The following is a 20,674-nucleotide window of genomic DNA, read 5'->3' as shown; positions in this document are numbered from 1 at the left end:
GCAGGACAAATCCAATCCGGCCAAGTACCGCCCCATCAGTCTACTCTCAATCATCAGCAAAGTGATGGAAGGTGTCGTCGACAGTGCTATCAAGGGGCACTTACTCACCAATAACCTGCTCACCGATGCTCAGTTTGGGTTCCGCCAGGACCACTCGGCTCCAGACCTCATTACAGCCTTGGTCCAAACATGGACAAAAGAGCTGAATTCCAGAGGTGAGAGTGACTGCCCTTGACATCAAGGCAGCATTTGACCGAGTGTGGCACCAAGGAGCCCGAGTAAAATTGAAGTCAATGGGAATCAGGGGGAAAACTCTCCAGTGGCTGGAGTCATACCTAGCACAAAGGAAGATGGTAGTGGTTGTTGGAGGCCAATCATCTCAGCCCCAAGGCATTGCTGCAGGAGTTCCTCAGGGCAGTGTCCTAGGCCCAACCATCTTCAGCTGCTTCATCAATGACCTTCCCTCCATCATAAGGTCAGAAATGGGGATGTTCGCTGATGACTGCACAGTGTTCAGTTCCATTCGCAACCCCTCAGATAATGAAGCAGTCCGAGCCTGCATGCAGCAAGACCTGGACAACATCCAGGCTTGGGCTCATAAGTGGCAAGTAATATTCGCGCCAGATAAGTGCCAGGCAATGACCATCTCCAACAAGAGAGAGTCTAACCACCTCCCCTTGACATTCAACGGCATTACCATCGCCGAATCCCCCACCATCAACATCCTGGGGGTCACCATTGACCAGAAACTTAACTGGACCAGCCATATAAATACTGTGGCTACAAGAGCAGGTCAGAGGCTGGGTATTCTGTGGCGAGTGACTCACCTCCTGACTCCCCAAAGCCTTTCCACCATCTACAAGGCACAAGTCAGGAGTGTGATGGAATACTCTCCACTTGCCTGGATGAGTGCAGCTCCAACAACACTCAAGAAGCTCGACACCATCCAAGATAAAGCAGCCCGCTTGATTGGCACCCCATCCACCACCCTAAACATTCACTCCCTTCACCACCGGCGCACTGTGGCTGCAGTGTGCACCATCCACAGGATGCACTGCAGCAACTCGCCAAGGCTTCTTCGACAGCACCTCCCAAACCCGCGACCTCTACCACCTAGAAGGACAAGGGCAGCAGGCGCATGGGAACAACACCACCTGCACGTTCCCCTCCAAGTCACACACCATCCCGACTTGGAAATATATCGCCGTTCCTTCATCGTCGCTGGGTCAAAATCCTGGAACTCCCTTCCTAACAGCACTGTGGGAGAACCGTCACCACACGGACTGCAGCGGTTCAAGAAGGCGGCTCACCACCACCTTCTCGAGGGCAATTAGGGATGGGCAATAAATGCCGGCCTTGCCAGCGACGCCCACATCCCGTGAACGAATAAAAAAAAAAGGAAGGATATCAAGGCCTTAGAGGGACGGCAGGGGAGATTTACTAAAATGGTATCAGGGATGAGGGACTGGAGAAGCTGGAGATTTGATAGAGGTGTTCAAAATCATTAAGACTAAATAAGGAGAAACTGTTTCCAGTGACAGAAGGGTCGGTAACCAGAGGACACAGATTTAAGGTGATCGGCAAAAGAGCCAGAGGCGAGATGAGGAAACATTATTTTACGCAGTGAGTTGTAATGATCTGGAATGCACTGCCTGAAAGGGCAGTGGAAGCAGATTCAATAGTAACTTTCAAAAGGGAATCGGATAAATACTTGAAGGGGCTGTGGGGAAAGAGCAGGGGAATGGGGCTAAATGGAGAGCTCTTTCAAAGAGCCAGCACAGATGGGCCGAATGGCCTCCTCCTGTAATGTATTATATCATGAAACTATGATTACAGATGATTGTGGTTTTTGGGACCGTGACAATGATTGTGGTCGCAGTGGAAAGAGAGCGTTAAGGCCCCACTTTGATAACTGTCTCCACTGTGCACATTACAATCTTCCCTCGCTCCTTAATCAACCCCGAGGGACCTCGGGAACAACTGGAAATCGAATAAACAGGCGAGCTGCCTCAGACTGCACCTGCAAATAAATATCGTCTAGTTATTGTACGTGGCTTGAAGCCATTCCTACCTGTTGCTTTAGAGCTTTAGCAACTGTGAAAGTGCTGGTTGAACAAGTCCTTTCGAGGTGCGACGGGTGACAGACAGCGACAATACTTTTACTAGTGGAGCTTGTGGACTTAACCTGCAAGCTAAGGTTGACTGAAATAAAATGGTGAACTGGGAAACTGGAGAGAAAAGCAGGCTCAGTGCCCTCATCTTACGGAAGGACCTGTTAATGAACTTGTAGTGACACATACACATGAAGTTTTGGATAATGAATTGTGATTCGAGACTATTCCTACTCTGTTCAATTTTTCATTTGTAGCTTTGCCTTCCAGTTTATGTAACTGAATGTATGTAGATTTTTATTATGCAGTGCTAACAGAAATGGTACAAGATTTTACGAAGCAAAATTTGAGAAGAGATTTAGATGAACTGACAGAGACAATGTGGGAACATGAAGAAACAATGTGCTCGCAATTAAAGGGATTGCTTAAAGGAATAAATAGGCAAACGAGATGTTATATCAAAACAAGGAAAGTCCCTGGTTTCAATAAAAGAACTGGCAGAAAGGTTAGTAATAAAGTTAATATGGTAATCATTCAGAACAAAGACTATAAGGAATATCTGATCTCAAAGGCCATCACTTGCAGTATATATGGAGGGTATGTGCTGAATCACATTCAAAAGGGTTAAATGATCTAGAAAACAATCGGATCCCAAATTTTCTATTCGACAAACAAATGAAAATCTGGAAATCAGATGGGAGTATGGATTGGTGTAAGGTGTGAAGATTCGGATCGGTGTATTATACTGGGAAGTCTTGAATGCAAAGTGAATTTTTTTGGGGACAGACCCCTGTGATAGTGGCAATACCATTACCATCTGTTGATGTAAAACTGATGGAAGTATTTAAAATGGATTCGATAGGCTTGTTGAAGGATAATATGCACAAGGAACTTGTGAATTATCCAAAGATATTATTAAAGGGGAACTGAAGGGTGCCAGGATACACCAGACACTTCCTGCTGTTTCAGGAAAGTGGGGCCTAGTTGTGCAGATGTGATGTTTTACAAAGTGGATTTCTAGCCAGTGGTTTCACCCTGGATGAAGAATCCCCTAATTGTAATATTCAAATTGTTGAATGGAATTCTAAGAGAACCAATGTCGTTTAATCGGAGAGAGGAAGGTATTGTGTACAACTAACGTGGAGCACGACACACGGGGCCTCGAATTCCCACTAGAATAGGCAATCCGGCCGGATCAGCGCAAAACACTGCGGGATTTCAATTTACACTTGGTGGAATTTATGTCTTGCGCAAATACAATTTCCGTGATGTTTTACTCTGGCTAAAAAAAATCACACTGAAGCCGGCCCCGCCCCCGATTGAATCAAGAGGCCGGTGAGTTCCCACCGATTGAGCCAGCATGCTGCCGTTCGAGGAGGCTTTTAAAATTAAGCTTTTCTAGGTGCAATAGCACAAGTAGGCACGGTTTAAACATTTTTAAACATTAAAAACTATTAATTTAGTAAGAAACTGACTAGTGTACACTAATGAAAGTAGCTAATGCTAATGAGTCATTTTAGTGATTTAAAATCAGGTGATTTTAAATCACTGAAAATGACTCATTAGCATTAGCATTACGGGATCTTGATCAATTGGGCCAGTGGGCCGATGAATGGCAGATGGAGTTTAATTTAGATAAATGTGAGGTGATGCATTTTGGTAGATCGAATCGGGCCAGGACCTACTCCGTTAATGGTAGGGCGTTGGGGAGAGTTATAGAACAAAGAGATCTGGGAGTACAGATTCATAGCTCCTTGAAAGTGGAGTCACAGGTGGATAGGGTGGTGAAGAAGGCATTCGGCATGCTTGGTTTCATTGGTCAGAACATTGAATGCAGGAGTTGGGATGTCTTGTTGAAGTTGTACAGGGCATTGGTGAGGCCACACTTGGAGTACTGTGTACAGTTCTGGTCACCCTATTATAGAAAGGATATTATTAAACTAGAAAGAGTGCAGAAAAGATTTACTAGGATGCTACCGGGACTTGATGGTTTGACTTACAGGGAGAGGTTAGACAGACTGGGACTTTTTTCCCTGGAGAGTAGGAGGTTAAGGGGTGATCTTATAGAAGTCTATAAAATAATGAGGGGCATAGATAAGGTCGATAGTCAAAATCTTTTCCCAAAGGTAGGGGAGTCTATAACGAGGGGGCATAGATTTAAGGTGAGAGGGGAGAGATACAAAAGGGTCCAGAGGGGCAATTTTTTCACTCAAAGGGTGGTGAGTGTCTGGAACGAGCTGCCAGAGGCAGTAGTAGAGGCGGGTACAATTTTGTCTTTTAAAAAGCATTTGGACAGTTACATGGGTAAGATGGGTATAGAGGGATATGGGCCAAGTGCAGGCAATTGGGACTAGCTTAGTGGTATAAACTGGGCGACATGGACATGTTGGGCCGAAGGGCCTATTTCCATGTTGTAACTTCTATGATTCTACTTCTAAGATTCTACTCACAGGCAGAGGATTGGACACCCTTATTAAAATGTGATGAACCTATTTTCAGCTGTATTAATAAAGTTACCACTTTTAAATACATCAATGAATATATTTTTTAAGTGATTACGTTAAGTTAAGCTGCCAAATTGTGCTGAATCATGGCAGACTTTACGTCTGTGATTACATTACTACGTTTTAGGGGAAACTCAGCATAAAATGCCCAAACTCAATTTTCGGGAGCAATTTACATCCACATGCTGACAGTGCCCAAAGTGGAAACTCCAGGCCTTCATGCCCAACATTTTGACTTACACCAACCAGAATGTCTGAAATTAAGGATAAAATATTGGTGCCTGTTAGGGCCTACAATGTTACAGAAATTCAAGTAAACATTACCCTTCAAGGAGCCCTAGTAAAATTGAAGTCAATGGGAATCAGGGGGAAAACTCTCCAGTGGCTGGAGTCATACCTAGCACAAAGGAAGATGGTAGTGGTTGTTGGAGGCCAATCATCTCAGCCCCAGGGCATTGCTGCAGGAGTTCCTCAGGGCAGTGTCCTAGGCCCAACCATCTTCAGCTGCTTCATCAATGACCTTCACTCCATCATAAGGTCAGAAATGGGGATGTTCGCTGATGACTGCACAGTGTTCAGTTCCATTCGCAACCCCTCAGATAATGAAGCAGTCCGAGCCTGCATGCAGCAAGACCTGGACAACATCCAGGCTTGGGCTCATAAGTGGCAAGTAACATTCGCGCCAGATAAGTGCCAGGCAATGACCATCTCCAACAAGAGAGAGTCTAACCACCTCCCCTTGACATTCAACGGCATTACCATCGCCGAATCCCCCACCATCAACATCCTGGGGGTCACCATTGACCAGAAACTTAACTGGACCAGCCATATAAATACTGTGGCTACGAGAGCAGGTCAGAGGCTGGGTATTCTGCGGCGAGTGACTCACCTCCTGACTCCCCAAAGCCTTTCCACCATCTACAAGGCACAAGTCAGGAGTGTGATGGAATACTCTCCACTTGCCTGGATGAGTGCAGCTCCAACAACACTCAAGAAGCTCGACACCATCCAAGATAAAGCAGCCCGCTTGATTGGCACCCCATCCACCACCCTAAACATTCACTCCCTTCACCACCGGCGCACTGTGGCTGCAGTGTGTACCATCCACAGGATGCACTGCAGCAACTCGCCAAGGCTTCTTCGACAGCACCTCCCAAACCCGCGACCTCTACCACCTAGAAGGACAAGGGCAGCAGGCGCATGGGAACAACACCACCTGCACGTTCCCCTCCAAGTCACACACCATCCCGACTTGGAAATATATCGCCGTTCCTTCATTGTCGCTGGGTCAAAATCCTGGAACTCCCTTCCTAACAGCACTGTGGGAGAACCGTCACCACACGGACTGCAGCGGTTCAAGAAGGCGGCTCACCACCACCTTCTCAAGGGCAATTAGGGATGGGCAATAAATGCCGGCCTCGCCAGCGACGCCCACATCCCGTGAACGAATAAAAAAAAAGCCTTACGAGCAGTGATAAACAATGGAAATTTTAGCACTGGCTAGAAAATAGGCTTCGAGGTCACGAACAGAAGATTCTTCTCGAGCCTCGAGGTGGGGAATTGTACATGTAGGTGTACTAGGGAGAATAGCCAGAGTAAGCTTTTAAAATATAAATCCACATATTAATACTCATTCTGCAATGGCCAGGCCTGGAGCAGTGGAGACATTAACCGTCCATGAGGAGAGATAAGAAATATCGTATTTAAAAACAGAAAATGCTGGAAATACTCAGCGAGTCAGTCAGGAGAGAGAAACAGAGTTAACGTTTCCGGTCAATGACCCTTCGTCAGAACTGGAAGATGTTAAAGAGTTAACAGTTTTTAAGCAAGTACAGAGTCAGGGAAAGGAGGGAGGGAGGGGAGAGGAAAGAACAAAAGGGAAGGTCTGTGATAGGGTGGAGAGCAGGAATGAGTAAATGACAAAAGGGATGATGGTGCAAGGCAAGGAGGGTGGGAATGGGACAAGTAAAGAAACAAAAGATGGGTCTAGAGGAGCTGTAAATGGTAACAGCGGAACCATTCCCAGCACTTGCTGACTGAAAAAATGGGAACAGTGGTTCTGATCTGAAGTTACTGAAATCAATGTTGAGTCCGGAAGGTCATTGGCTGAAGACTGGCTTCTGTGATGGTGGGAATATCAGGGGGAGGCCAAGATGGATTATTCACTCTGGCTGAAGATGGTTGCAGAGGCTTCAGCCTTGTCTTTTGCACTCACCTTCTGGGCTCCACCATCATTGAGGATGGGGATGTTCATGGAGCCTCCTCCTCCCTAGTTACTTAATTGTCCGCCACCATTCGATATGGCAGGACTGCAGAGCTTTGATCTGATCCATGGGTTGTGGGATCACTTAGCTTTGTCTATAGCATGCTGCTTCCGTTGTTTAGCATCACATGTAGCTTCACCAGGTTAGCACCTCATGTTCAGCTACACCTGGTGCTGCTCCTGGCATGCTCTTCCACATGGTGTTGGCTATATCACTATAATATATTACAAAAATAAAGATAGGGATGTACCAGTAAACTAACCAATGAGATAAGACTTTGTTTATATACAATTAAAGGTTTTTGTAGTGAATATTACAACTGTGTGAACATCCATCCACAGAGTGACAAACATGGACTGATCAGAGAGAGCCAGCATGGATTTGTAAAGGGTAAGTCATGTCTAACAAACCTAGTCAAACTTTTTGAGGCTGTAACTAATGTGGTAGATAAGGGAGTTTATGGAAGTTATTTATATGGACTTCCAGAAGATATTCCATTAGGTTCCACATAAGAGTCCGTTAACAAAAATAAGTGTGCATGGAATTGGAGGCAACCTATTCACATGGGTAAGGAATTAGTTAGGAGGGTAGGAGACGGAGAGTAGGGATAATAGATATGTACTCAAATTGGCAGGATGTGACTAGTGGTGTCCCCCAGGGATCTGTAATGAGGCCTCAGCTTTTCACTATTTATAAATGAAGGAATAAGAGGGCCGTATATGTAAGTTGCTGATGCCACTAAGTTAGGGAGCACAGTAAATAGTGTAGATGGGAGCAGAAAGTTGCAAAGGGACATTGATAGATTGTGAGTGGGCAAAATTGTGGCACATGGAGTTCAATGTGGAGAGTATGAGGTCATCCACTTTGGACCTAAGAGAGACAGATCAGAGTATTTTCTAAATGGTGAGAAGCCAGGAACTGTGGATGGCCAGATAGATTTAGGGGTCCAAGTATAGAAATCACTAAAAGCTAGTGGGCAGGTACAAAGAATAATTATAAAGGCGAATGGAACATTGGCCCTTATCTCAAGGGGGCTGGAATACAAAGATTAGATCCCATTTAGAGTAATGTGATCAGTTGTGGGCACCCCAGCTCAGGAAGGATATATTGGCCTTGGAGAGAGTGCAATGCAGATTCACCACAACGGTACCTGGGTTAAAAGGGTTAAATCTTGAGGACAGGTTGCATAGACTAGGCTTATATGCCCTTGAGTTTAGAAGATTAAGGGGTGATCTAATCGAGGTGTTTATGATGATTAAGGGATTTGATAGTTTCTCTCTAGCTATCCTATTTCCAGATCAAGGGGGCATAACCTTAAAATTAGAGCTAGTCCATTCAGGGGAGGTGTCAGGAAGCACTTCTTCACACAAGGGGAGTGGAAATCTGGAACTCTCTTCTCCAAAAAGCTGTTGAGGTTGGAGGTCAATTAAAAATGTCAAAACAGAGATTGATAGATTTTTGTTAGACAAGGGTATTAAGGGGTATGGAACCAAGGCGGGTAGATGGAGTTAGGATACAGATCAGCCAAGATCTAATTAAATGGCAGAACAGGCATGAGGGGCTGAATGGCTTATTTCTTCTGCACGAGTTGTGCTTTTCTCTTTTTCAAGTGGTTATTTTCCACTTTTGTTATTCGCTCACCACAAAACCTTTCCCCCAAAAAAGATTCTGCTTAAGCACAACTCCACAAACCCACTTCACAATGTGCCTTCAGTAACGGCTTTAATACAATTGAACATTGAACATGATCAGTCAAAACAATGCTGCGGAAAATGTAATGCTAGGACCAGAAAATACCAGGTTAAATGTGTAAAGATATTTAAATAGTACAATAAGTCAGAACCAGGAAACTATAGGCCCATTAGTTTGACTTCAATTATAGGCAAGTTGCTTGAAGGGATTGTTAGAGATGCACCATATGAGTGTTTGACAGAGAAGGGTTATAAGGAATCTCAGCATGGTTCCTGGATATGAAGCTTGTCTGATCAACTCGGTTGAATCTTTGAGGAAATTACAAAATTGGTAGATGTAATGTAGGGGGATGGGCACCAGAATGTAGCATTGGAAAAGGAGAAACAAGGTGCACAAAGGATTGGGAGAGAAAAATAGCACAGTATTAGGTGGCATCATACTAAGAGAGAACACGAGAAGGTCTAAGATAGGTTTACAGTGCATGTGTGTAGACGCACAAAGCACGGTAAATAAGGTTGGTGAGCTGCAGGTACAAATAACCACATGGGAATATGAGGTAGTGGCAAAACGGAGATCTGGCACAAAAAAGGGCAGGATTGGGTACTAAATATTCCTGGATACAAAGTGTTCAGGAAAGATAGGAAAGGAAAGTAAGGAGGAGGGAGGGGTGGCAGTATTGATTAAGGAGAATATTGCAGTGCTAGAGAGAGGATGTCCTGGAGGGGGTCAAGGACAGAATCTATTTGGTTAGAGTTAAGAAACAATAGAGGTGCCATTACACTACTGGGTGTATTCTAAAGGCCACCAACGGAAGGATATAGAGGAGCAAATTTGCAGGGAAATTACAGGCAGTTGCAAGGACTATAGAGTAGTGATAATGGGGGACTTCAACTATCCTAATATAGACTGGGATAGTAATAGTGTAAAGGGCAAAGGGGGGGAGGGGGAATTTCTGAAGTGTGTTCAGGAGAACTTTCTTGATCAGTATGTTTCCAGCCCAACGAGGAAGGAGGCGTTGCTGGATCTGGTTCTTGGGAATGAGGTGGGTCAAGTGTCAGAGGGAGAACATTTAGGGAATAGTGATCATAGTATCATAAGACTTAGATTATTTATGGAAAAGGACAAGGAGTAATCTAGAATAAAAATACTTAATTGGAGGAGGACCAATTTCAGTAGGTTGAGAACGGATCTGGCCCGGGTAAATTGGAATCAATGATTGGCAGGTGGAACTGTAATCAAACAATGGGGGGCCTTTAAAGAGGAGATGGTTCGGGTACAGTCTCGGTATATTCCCACGAGGGGGAAAGGGAGGGCAACCAAAGTCAGAACTCCCTGGATGACGAAAGAGATAGAGAGTAAGATGAAGCAGAAAAAGGGGGTGATTGACAGATGTCAGGTTGATAATACAGAGGAGAAGTGAAAAAAGAAATAAGAGGGGCAAAGAGGAATAGACTCGCAGTCAACATAAAAGGGAATGCAAAAGTTTTCTATCGGCTATAAATAGTAAACGGGTAGTAAGGAGGAGTGAGGACGATTAGGGATCAATAAGGAGATCAACTCATGGAGGCAGAGGGCATGGTTGAGGTTCTAAATGAGTATTTTGCATCTGTCTTCACCAAGGAAGAAGATGCTGCCAAAGTCACAGTAAAAGAGGAGGTAGTTGAGATATTAGATGGGCTAAAAATTGATAAAGAGGAGGTACTAGAAAGGCTGGCTGTATTTAAAGTAGATACGTCACCCGGTCTGGATGGGATGCATCCGAGGTTGCTGAGGGAAGGGTGGATATTGCGGGGGTACTGGCCATAATCTCCCAATCATCCTTAGATACAGGGGTGGTGCCAGAGGACTGGAGAATTGCAAATGTTACGCCCTTGATCAAAAAAGGGTGTAAGGATAAACCCAGCAACTACAGGCCAGTCAGATTAATCTTGGTGGTGGGGAATATTTTAGAAACGATAATCCGGGACAGAATTAACCATCACTTGGACAAGTGTGGATTAATAAAGGAAAGCCAACACGGATTTGTTAAAGGCAAATCATGTTTAACTAACTTGATTGAGTTTTTTGATGAGGTAACAGAGAGGGTTGATGTCAATGTGGTTGAAATTGTGCATATGGACTTTCAAAAGGCATTCGATAAAGTGCCACACAATAGGCTTATCAGTAAAATTGAAGCCCATGGAATAAAAGGGGCAGTGGTAACATGGATACAAAATTGGCTAAGTGACAGGAAACAGAGAGTAGTGGTGAACGGTTGTTTTTCAGACTGGAGGGAAGTGTACAGTGGTGTTCCCCAGAGGTCAGTACTTAGATCACTGCTTTTTTTGGTATATATTGATGACGTGGACTTGGGTGCACAGAGCATAGTTTAAAAATTTGCAGACGACACAAAACTTGGAAGTGTAGTAAACGATGAGGAGGTTGGGAATAGACTTCAAGAGGACACAGTCCTGGTGCAATGGGCGGACACGAGGCAGATGAAATTTAACGCAGAGAAGTGCTGAGTGATACATTTTGGCAGGAAGAATGAGGAGAGGCAATATAAACTAAATGGTACCATTCTAAAAGGGGTGCAGGAACAGAGAGACCTGGGGATATATGTACACAGATCGTTGGAGGTGGCAGGGCAGGTTGAGAAAGCGGTTAAGAAAGCATACGGGATCCTGGGCTTTATACATAGAGGCATAGAGTACAAAAGTAAGGAAGTTATAATGAACCTTTATAAAACACTGGTGTGGCAACAACTGGAGGATTGTGTCCAATTCTGGGCACTGCACTTTAGGAAAGATGTGAAGGCCTTAGAGAGGGTGCAGAAAAGATTTACGAGAATGATTCCAAGGATGAGGGACTTCAGTTATGTGGATAGACTGGAGAAGCTGGGGTTGTTCTCCTTAGAGCAGAGAAGGTTAAGAGGAGATTGTTTAAAATCATGACTAGTTTAGATAAAGTAAATAGAGAAACTCCTCCCATTGGCAGAATGGTCGAGAACCAGAGGATACTGATTTAAGATGATTGACAAAAGAATCAAAGGCGACATGAGGAAAAACTTTTTTTTACACAGCGAGTAGTTCTGATCTGGAATGTGCTGCCTGAGGGAGTGGTGGAAGCAGATTCAGTCGTGGCCTTCAAAAAAAAATGGATAAATACTTGAAGAGAAAAAAATTGCAGGGCTACAGGGAAAGAGCAGCGGAGTGGGACTAATTGGATAGCTCTTACAAAGAGCCGGCATGGGCTCGATGAGCCGAATGGCCTCCTTCTCTGCTGTAATGATTCTATGATTCTATGTGGCAAGCTCAGTTGACATTGTGGCCCTGATATTAACAGGCAACTGGGGAAGTTGTGGGGGAACCCAGTAGTGGGTGAAGAAGCCGGCAAGGCCGGAGATGGGGAGGCCCTGCCGATCTGTAAATAAATTACTGCAGGCTCCCACCCGGCAACCCACCAGATTGACTGTCTGGCAGTGGGATGGAGCCGAAATTAACGGCAGGAGGCCGCAGTCGGGGGCCCGTGGGAACAGTCCCCTGGCAGGTCCAAGGGGAGGGAAGGCTCCAGGCTGCAGGGAGGGGCCATAATCGGGGTTAGGGAGGCCAAAGGCTTACTTATGAGGTGGGAAACACTGCTGCTCCTCCTGGCTCACAAGGAGCTTAAAAAAGGCAACGTTTTAAAACTTAACCTGGGCATCTTCTGGCCAGTCGGCTCCTCTCGCCGTGTTGCTGCGGCCAGATGTGAGACTGTGCGGGACTCCCCCTGCAGGGAGGTTCAAAATAAGTCGCGCGCTGATGACATCATTGGGCCGCAAATTTTGTATGTTAAGTAGGCTTTTAGCGGGAGCCTCGTCCAGGGCCTGAATCACTGCCGTAAATATTACAGCGGCAGGGAACGGGGACGAGTTGCTCGATCCTGATATTTTAACCGTCAACCCTCTTCCCCGCTCCATTGGGGGATGGGGTTAAATTCAAGGCCTGTGTAACTAGACTTACTAAAAGCCTTAGACAAAGTCCCACATGCTAAAACGCTACTAAGCAAGGTTACGTCTTCTGAGATTGGTGGGCAGATTTGGTGTTGGATAAAGAACTGGTTGCATAAACTGAAGGCAGTTATTAATGGCAGTGGTTCTAACGCAAACTCGCAGGCCCTGGTATTAGGGTCAGTGCTGTCTCAGATTGTTGATAAAGATGGTGATAAAGGTGTCATGGAAGCAATCCACAAGTTTGCAGATGACACGAAGATCTATGAGGGTGTAAGGACTTTAGATGAGAAAATAGACTGCAGGCAAATCTAGATGCAATGGGAGACTGGGCCTGTGGCTGGCAGAAATGTCTTTTCATGCAGATAAATGTAACGTGATGCACTTGGGTAGGGTCAACAGCCAGCATGTAGACACCATGCAGGACTGCGTGCTTGAGATTGGTGAGTGGTCAGGTCAGAACTAGAATATAGTGTCCAGTTTTGGTCCCCTCACATGATGGGGGATAGAGGCCCTGAAAAAGATGCAAAGGAGGGAGGGCCACTAGATTGATTTCTAGTTTAAAGGGCCTCCGTTACCAGGACAGGCTGAAAGAGCTGGGACATTTCAATTTGGAAAAGCATGGACTTCGAGGAGATATGATTGAATTCTTTAAAATAATGAAAGGATTAGACTCAGGGCAAGTGGATAGGCTATTTGAGCTAGGGAGGATTGGGGGGCTCAGTGTACAAGCATCAGACAGGAACCTGTCTGGTGTCCTTTTGAATGCTTGCAGTAAATCCACACTCGCTATGCCATCAGCAACTTATTCCAAAGGTTGATGACTCTATGAAAAGTATCTCCTAGCATCTAACCTAGTTCGATGCTAATGTAACCTTATACTTCGGTCCCCTGGTCCTCCCTAACCTATCCAACTCAAATAGCTTATACACATAGACGAGTCCAATCCTTTCATTATTTTACAGGTCTCAATCAAATCTCCTCAAAGTCTACACTTTTCTATAGCAAAGGCGCCCAGTCCTGTAAGTTTATCGTGGTAACTGATGGCCTTTAAATTAGGCCCTCCTCTGAATCCTGTCCACTGCCTCCATACCAATCACCACATGAAGGGACTAAAATTAGACACAGTGTTCCAGATGAGGCCTGGCCAAGCCTTTCTATAGAGAAGGAATAGTATTTCTTGTTTTGTTTTGGATTAACCTGGCATTATAGCCGAACACTCTTGGCGTTTAATGCTGTATCTCTTTCATTCACAGCCTCAGGCCACTGGAAAGCATTAGATTTTGCCAGTACGTCAACATCAATGACACTCGGATAACGGGGAGGCTCTTGCCCCTAGGGAATGATTCCAAGTTCCAGCCCTGTATTTTTCCACCTACCAGCCTAGTGCAATCACATTACTAGAAAAACAAAAGGCATTTTAAACAATTCGATTTGGCTGATTTAAAGACTAACAAAAATGTACTCAAATGTAATGAAACAGTAATGAGTGCGAGCAGTGGCTCAGTGACCCAGAAGGCCAGTTCGATCTGTTTACTTACCCTGAAGAACGGCTGCTTCTTCACTTCTTCTGCATCTCGTTCACTGGACCCCAACCGACGCTCAGGATTTCTCCGCAGCAGCTGGGCATCAATAAAACTTCCATTACTACTTCGTCACTTAACATAGAATGCTACAGAACAGGAGGAGGCCATTCAGCCCATCGGGCCTGTGCCAGCTCATTGAAAGAGCTATCCAATTAGCCCTATTCCCCTGCTCTTTCCCCATAGCCCTGTAAATGTTCTCCCTTCAAGTATTTATCCAATTCCCTTTAAAAAGTTACTACTGAATCTGCTTCCACCGTCCTTTCATTCCAGATCATAACAACTCGCTGTGTAAAAACATTTTCCTCATGTTCCTCATGCCGATCGCCTTATATCTATGCCTTTTATTTACCAACCCTTCTGCAGTTTTTTCTTATTTACTCTATCAAAACCCTTCATGACTTCATGTTCAAAATATCACCCCCACCCCGTGCTTATTCAGTTTTATATGTGTAGAATTTCAAAATTCAAAAGGTAAAGAAATTGAGAGGAGAGCTTGAGCTGTGTGGTGCAGGCTCTCCACCCGTTAAACTGCCTCTGCTGTCAGATTGTGTCCAACATCAAATCCTGGATGTAACAACTTCCTCTAACCCAACACTGGGAAAACCAAAGGCATCATCTTTACTCCCCGCCCAATCTCTGCTCCCTGACCACAGGCCATTCACAATCACGGCCTGTTTAAACGTGAGCTGAGCTTTAAATCTCATCCTTTCCATCACCAAAACTTTAACTTTCACAAACACATCCATAACCTACCCCATCCTCTGTCTCACTCATATTAACTTTCACAAACACGTCCATAACCTTCCCCATCCTCTGTCTCACTCATATTAACTTTCACAAACACGTCCATAACCTTCCCCATCCTCTGTCTCACTCATATTAACTTTCACAAACACGTCCATAACCTTCCCCATCCTCTGTCTCACCCATATTAACTTTCACAAACACGTCCATAACCTTCCCCATCCTCTGTCTCACCCATATTAACTTTCACAAACACGTCCATAACCTTCCCCATCCTCTGTCTCACTCATATTAACTTTCACAAACACGTCCATAACCTTCCCCATCCTCTGTCTCACCCATATTAACTTTCACAAACACATCCATAACCTACCCCATCCTCTGTCTCACCCATATTAACTTTCACAAACACGTCCATAACCTTCCCCATCCTCTGTCTCACTCATATTAACTTTCACAAACACGTCCATAACCTACCCCATCCTCTGTCTCACCCATATTAACTTTCACAAACACGTCCATAACCTTCCCCATCCTCTGTCTCACCCATATTAACTTTCACAAACACATCCATAACCTACCCCATCCTCTGTCTCACCCATATTAACTTTCACAAACACATCCATAACCTACCCCATCCTCTGTCTCACCCATATTAACTTTCACAAACACGTCCATAACCTTCCCCATCCTCTGTCTCACCCATATTAACTTTCACAAACACGTCCATAACCTTCCCCATCCTCTGTCTCACTCATATTAACTTTCACAAACACGTCTATAACCTTCCCCATCCTCTGTCTCACTCATATTAACTTTCACAAACACGTCTATAACCTTCCCCATCCTCTGTCTCACTCATATTAACTTGATTTGGAACATGAAATCCTCGTACTTCCTTCGCTACTTCCAGATTCAATTACTACCATCTTCTACCACCATAAACTACAACTTAGACAAAATTCTGCTGCCTATATCCTGTGCCACAATAAATCTCACTCTTACCCACGCTGGCTTGCTGACCCCAGCACAGTAAATTTAAAATCTTCATCCTTGAGCAGAAAATACCCCTCGACCTCCACCATTTCCTCCAGCCCTCTCACCCCCCAATCCATGCCTCAGCCCTCATTTTTTGGAATTCCCATCCTAAATCTCTTCGCCCCCTCTCCTTTAAAAACCTTCTCAAAACCCATCTCTTCAGCCAAGTTTTTAAGCACCCTTCTAATTGCTCCTTTTTTATTTTACTTCTGCCTCTTTGAAGTGCCTTGGGCCATCTTATATAAAACCTAGTGGTGCTCTTTCATGTCTGGGATTTGGGTTTGAATCCAGCCCAAGCCAGTTTGTTCTTTCTCAGCCTGGCTTTTAATTGTTGTGAATGCCTAGAATAAAAGCATCCGTAACTGGAAATAAAAACAGAAAAAGCTGGAAACACTCAGCAGGTCAGGCAGTATCCATTGAAAAGCAGCAGTCAATGTTTCAGGCCTTTTGACCCTTCCTCGAGATTAGGAGATATTACAGAAGAACAGCATTTAAAAAGGAAAACAAGGGAAAGGGGAAAAAGAAAAAAATACAAACACACAGGAAAAGAGACTGAATAAGCCATGCAGTGCTTGGGTGCAGAACAGATGGCCAATAGCAGAGAGGTCAGAGTGGGAGTGGGAGGGGGTTGGTATTTGGGGTGAGCACCCATTGGAACACTAATAGTGGACTGGCCGGTATCCTTGGTATCGACCTGCTTCCTTTTCTTCTCTTCCACCAGACTCCTGGGTCAGTCCTTCCCTTTCGACTGACCCCTTTCATACTACTGTATATTGCTTTGATTTCTCTTATTATGCCTCATTGACTCATGCAAATAGTACGTCTGCCATTTAATCACATCCTATTTTCCACCCAAGCACTTTGCAGCTCATTCTATTATTTTTCCTGAGTGTTTTTTTTCCTTTCCCCCTTTCCCTGTGTTTCCTTTTAAATGTTGCTCATCCGTTTTCCTGCATCTGCAGTAGTTTGTATCTCCAAACTCAACTACAAGAGTGAGGAGCTCATGGACTTTTGTCACGAATATCGAGACCATCCATTCTGCTGCCTCTGCCACTTCCCTCCCTTCCCCTAACCCACCGAGCCAAACTTCCCCCTGTCCTAGCCCTGAACTTGCATCTTTATCTAGTTTCATCCCTCATGCCCTCTCTGAGCTCATCTTGACCATGAGACCCACCTCCTGCTCCCTACTCCCTCCACCCTATTCCCACCAAACTGCTGACCACCCAACTTCCCTTCCTGGCCCCCATGTTAGCAGATATTGTTAATGGTTCTGTCTCTTCAGGTGCTGTCCCCCCTCCCCTTCAAACCTGCCGTCATCATTCTCCCCTTGAAAAATCCACCCTTGACCCCTCTGTCCTTATAAACATCTCCAAACGGCCTTTCCTCTCCTAAGTCCTTGAACGTGTTATCGCCTCCCAAATCCATGCCCATCTATCCCGCAACTCCATGTTTGAACCCTCCAATCAGATTTCCGCCCTGCCACAGAACTGAAACAGCCCTTATCAAAGTCACAAATCACATCCTATGTGACTGTGATAAACTATCCCTCCTCATCCTTCTCAACCTGTCTGCAGCCTTTGACACAATTGACCACACCATCGTCCCCCAATGCATCTCCTCCATCGTCCAGCTGGGTGGGACTGCCTTCGGTTCACCAGGACACTGATCCCAGCCTGGTTTAAGTGGAGTCCATCCTAAGGGAACAGCTCCCTCTTTCCCCAGTACTGATACCAGTGTCCCATGAATCGAAGCCCCTGCTGCCCACACCTCTCTTTCAGTCGGGGGGGGGGGCGGGGGCGGGGGGCGGGCGGGGGAATCCTGCACTTTCTCTGGGCTGCTCTCTCTCTTCACTGCTCCTTTATACCGGGCTCGGCGGGGGGGGGTTCCAGCACTTTCTCTGGGCTGCTCCGACCTTGGAGCCTCTTGCTGGAATTCCCCCCTTAATTCTGCCGCCTATCCACTTTTCTCTCCACCTTCATAAACCTCAGAACCTGTATTTTTGACCAATCTTCCAGTCACTCCTCCCAATTGGCTCTGTGTCGGTTCCCTTATCTATTTCATTATTTTTATCCTTCCGCCCTCTCACTGTATTGTCTTGGGACATCTTCTGTGTTAAAGGTGTGAATTAAAGGCAAGAAGATGAGTTAAAATGATCACTTACCCTTCTCATTATGGCAATGGCCTCAGTAGAGAGGAATCGTGGGTATCGAACCTCATCATTGACGATACTGTCAAACACTTCCTCCTCATCATCTCCGGGGAACGGTGACTGCAAAACAAACAGTGAGAACTCAGTTCTTTAACCACAGCTCTGTCTAAGTCAAGACTTATTGGCCTTTTCAATTACCCAATGTAAATCCAGCTATCATTGTACATTACACCAAATATACCATAAAGGAGATGGTTCGGGTAAAGTCTCGCTACATTCCCACGAGGGGGAAAGGTAGGGCAAACAAAGACAGAGTTCCCTGGATGACAAAATTAGAGAGTAAGATGAAACAGAAAAGGGGGGCGTATGACAGATGTCAGGTTGATAACACGAGTGAGAACCAGGCTGAATATAGAAAGTTCAGAGGGGAAGTAAAAAAGGAAATAAGAGGGGTAAAGAGAGAGTATGAGAATAGACTGGTAACCAACATAAAAGGGAATCTAAGTCTTCGATAGGCATATAAATAGTAAACAGAGGAGGGGTGGGGCTGATTAGGGACCAAAAAGGAGATCTACGCATGGAGGCAGAGGGCATGGCTCAGGTAGTAAATGAGTACTTTGCATCTGTCTTTACCAAGAAGAAGATGCTGCCAAAGTCACAGTAAAAGAGGAGGTAGTTGAGATACTGGATGGGCTAAAAATTGATGAAGAGGAGAAACTAGAAAGGCTGGCTGTAATGAAAGTAGATAAGTCACCCGGTCCGGATGGGATGCATCCTAGGTTGCTGAGGGAAGTAAGGGTGGAAATTGGAGAGGTACTGGCCATAATCTCCCAATCATCCTTAGATACAGGAGTGGTGCCAGAGGACTTGAGAATTGCAAATGTTACACTCTTGTTCAAAAAAGGGTGTAAGGATAGTTTTTTGATGAGGTAACAGACAGGGTTGATGAGGGCAATGTGGTTGATGTGGTGTATATGGACTTTCAAAAGGAGTTTGAAAAAGTGCAAAATAATAGGCTTGTCAGCAAAATTGAAGCCCATGGAATAAAGGGGGCAGTAGCAACATGGATACAAAATTGGCTAAGTGACAGGAAACAGAGAGTAATGGTGAACGATTGTTTTTCGGACTGGAGGAAGAACATAAGAAATAGGAGCAGGAGTAGGCCATCCGGCCCCTCGAGCCTGCTCCGCCATTCAACAGGATCATGGCTGATCTTCTACCTCAACGCCATTTTCCTGCACCATCCCCATATCCCTTGATGCCTTTAATATCTAGAAATCTATTGATCTCTGTTTTGAATGTACTCAATGACTGAGCCTCCACAGCCCTCTGAGGTAGAGAATTCCAAAGATTCACCACCCTCCGAGTGAAGAAATTTCTCCTCATCTCAGTCCTAAATGGCCGACCCTTTATTCTGAGACTGTGACCCCTGGTTCTAGACTCTCCAGCCAGGGGAAACATCCTCCCAGCATCTACCCTGTTAAGCCCTGTAAGAATTTTATATGTTTCAATAAGATCATCTCTCATTCTTCTAAACTATAGGGAATACAGGCCCAGTCTACTCAATTTCTCCTCATATGATAATCTCGCCATCCCAGGAATCAGTCTGGTGAACCTTCGTTGCACTCCCTCTGGGGCAAATATATCCTTTCTTAGAGAAGGACACCAAAATTGTACACAATACTCCAGGTGCGGTCTCACCAAGGCCCTATATAATTGCAGTAAGACATCTTTACTCTAGTACTCAAATCCTCTTGTAATAAAGGCCAACATACCATTTGCCTTCCTAATTGCTTGCTGCACCTGCATGTTAGTTTTCAGTGACTCATGTACAAGGACACCCAGGTCCCTTTGAACATCAACATTTCCCAATCTCTCATCATTTAAAAAAATACTCTGCATTTCTGTTTTTCCTACCAAAGAGCATAACTTCACATTTTTCCACATTATATTCCATCTGTCATGTTCTTGCCCACTCACTTAGCCTGTCTATATCCCCTTGAAGCCTCTTTGCATCCTCCTCACAACTCACATTCCCACCTAGTTTTGTGTCATCAGCAAACTTGGAAATATTACATATGGTCCCCTCATCCAAATCATTGATATATATTGTGAATAGCTGGGTTCCAAGCACCGATCCCTGTGGTACCCCACTAGTCACCGTCTGTCAACCTGAAAAGGACCCTTTTATTCCTACTCTCTGTTTTCAATCCATGCCTGTATATTACCACCAATTCCATGTGCTCTAACTTTGTTCACCAACCTCCTGTGTGGGACCTTATTGAAAGCCTTCTGAAAATCCAAACACACCACATCCACTGGTGCCCCCTTATCTATTCTACTAGTTACATCCTCAAAGAACTCCAGTAATTTGTCAAACATGATTTCCCTTTCGTAAATCCATGTTGACTCTGCCAAATCCTATTATTATTTTCTAAGTGTCTTGTTATCACATCCTTTATAATAGATTCTAGCATTTTCCCTACTACTGATGTCAGGCTAACAGGTCTGTTGTTCCCTGTTTTTTTCTCTCTCTCCTTTCTTAAATAGTAGGGTTACATTTTCCAACCTCCAATCTGCAGGAACCGTTCCAGAATCTATAGAATTTTGGTGAACAGT

The 20,674-nt window shown here is 44.8% G+C and overlaps 1 protein-coding gene across 1 annotated transcript in view; it reads right to left on the bottom strand.

The window, feature by feature from the left end:
• pkn1a (protein kinase N1a) overlaps positions 1–20,674 on the bottom strand; it is a 324,582-nt gene that overhangs the window by 19,794 nt on the left and 284,114 nt on the right. Inside the window, exons 20-21 of the mRNA XM_067973213.1 lie at positions 18,068–18,175; positions 14,080–14,160 (exon numbers count right to left, since the gene is read on the bottom strand). Coding sequence (XP_067829314.1) covers positions 14,080–14,160; positions 18,068–18,175 — 189 coding nt within the window. The remainder of the gene's footprint in view (positions 1–14,079; positions 14,161–18,067; positions 18,176–20,674) is intronic.

This window comes from Heptranchias perlo, chromosome 37, assembly GCF_035084215.1.
Source record: "Heptranchias perlo isolate sHepPer1 chromosome 37, sHepPer1.hap1, whole genome shotgun sequence".
Taxonomy (NCBI): domain Eukaryota; kingdom Metazoa; phylum Chordata; class Chondrichthyes; order Hexanchiformes; family Hexanchidae; genus Heptranchias; species Heptranchias perlo.
This window is presented reverse-complemented; position numbering and strand designations above follow the sequence as displayed.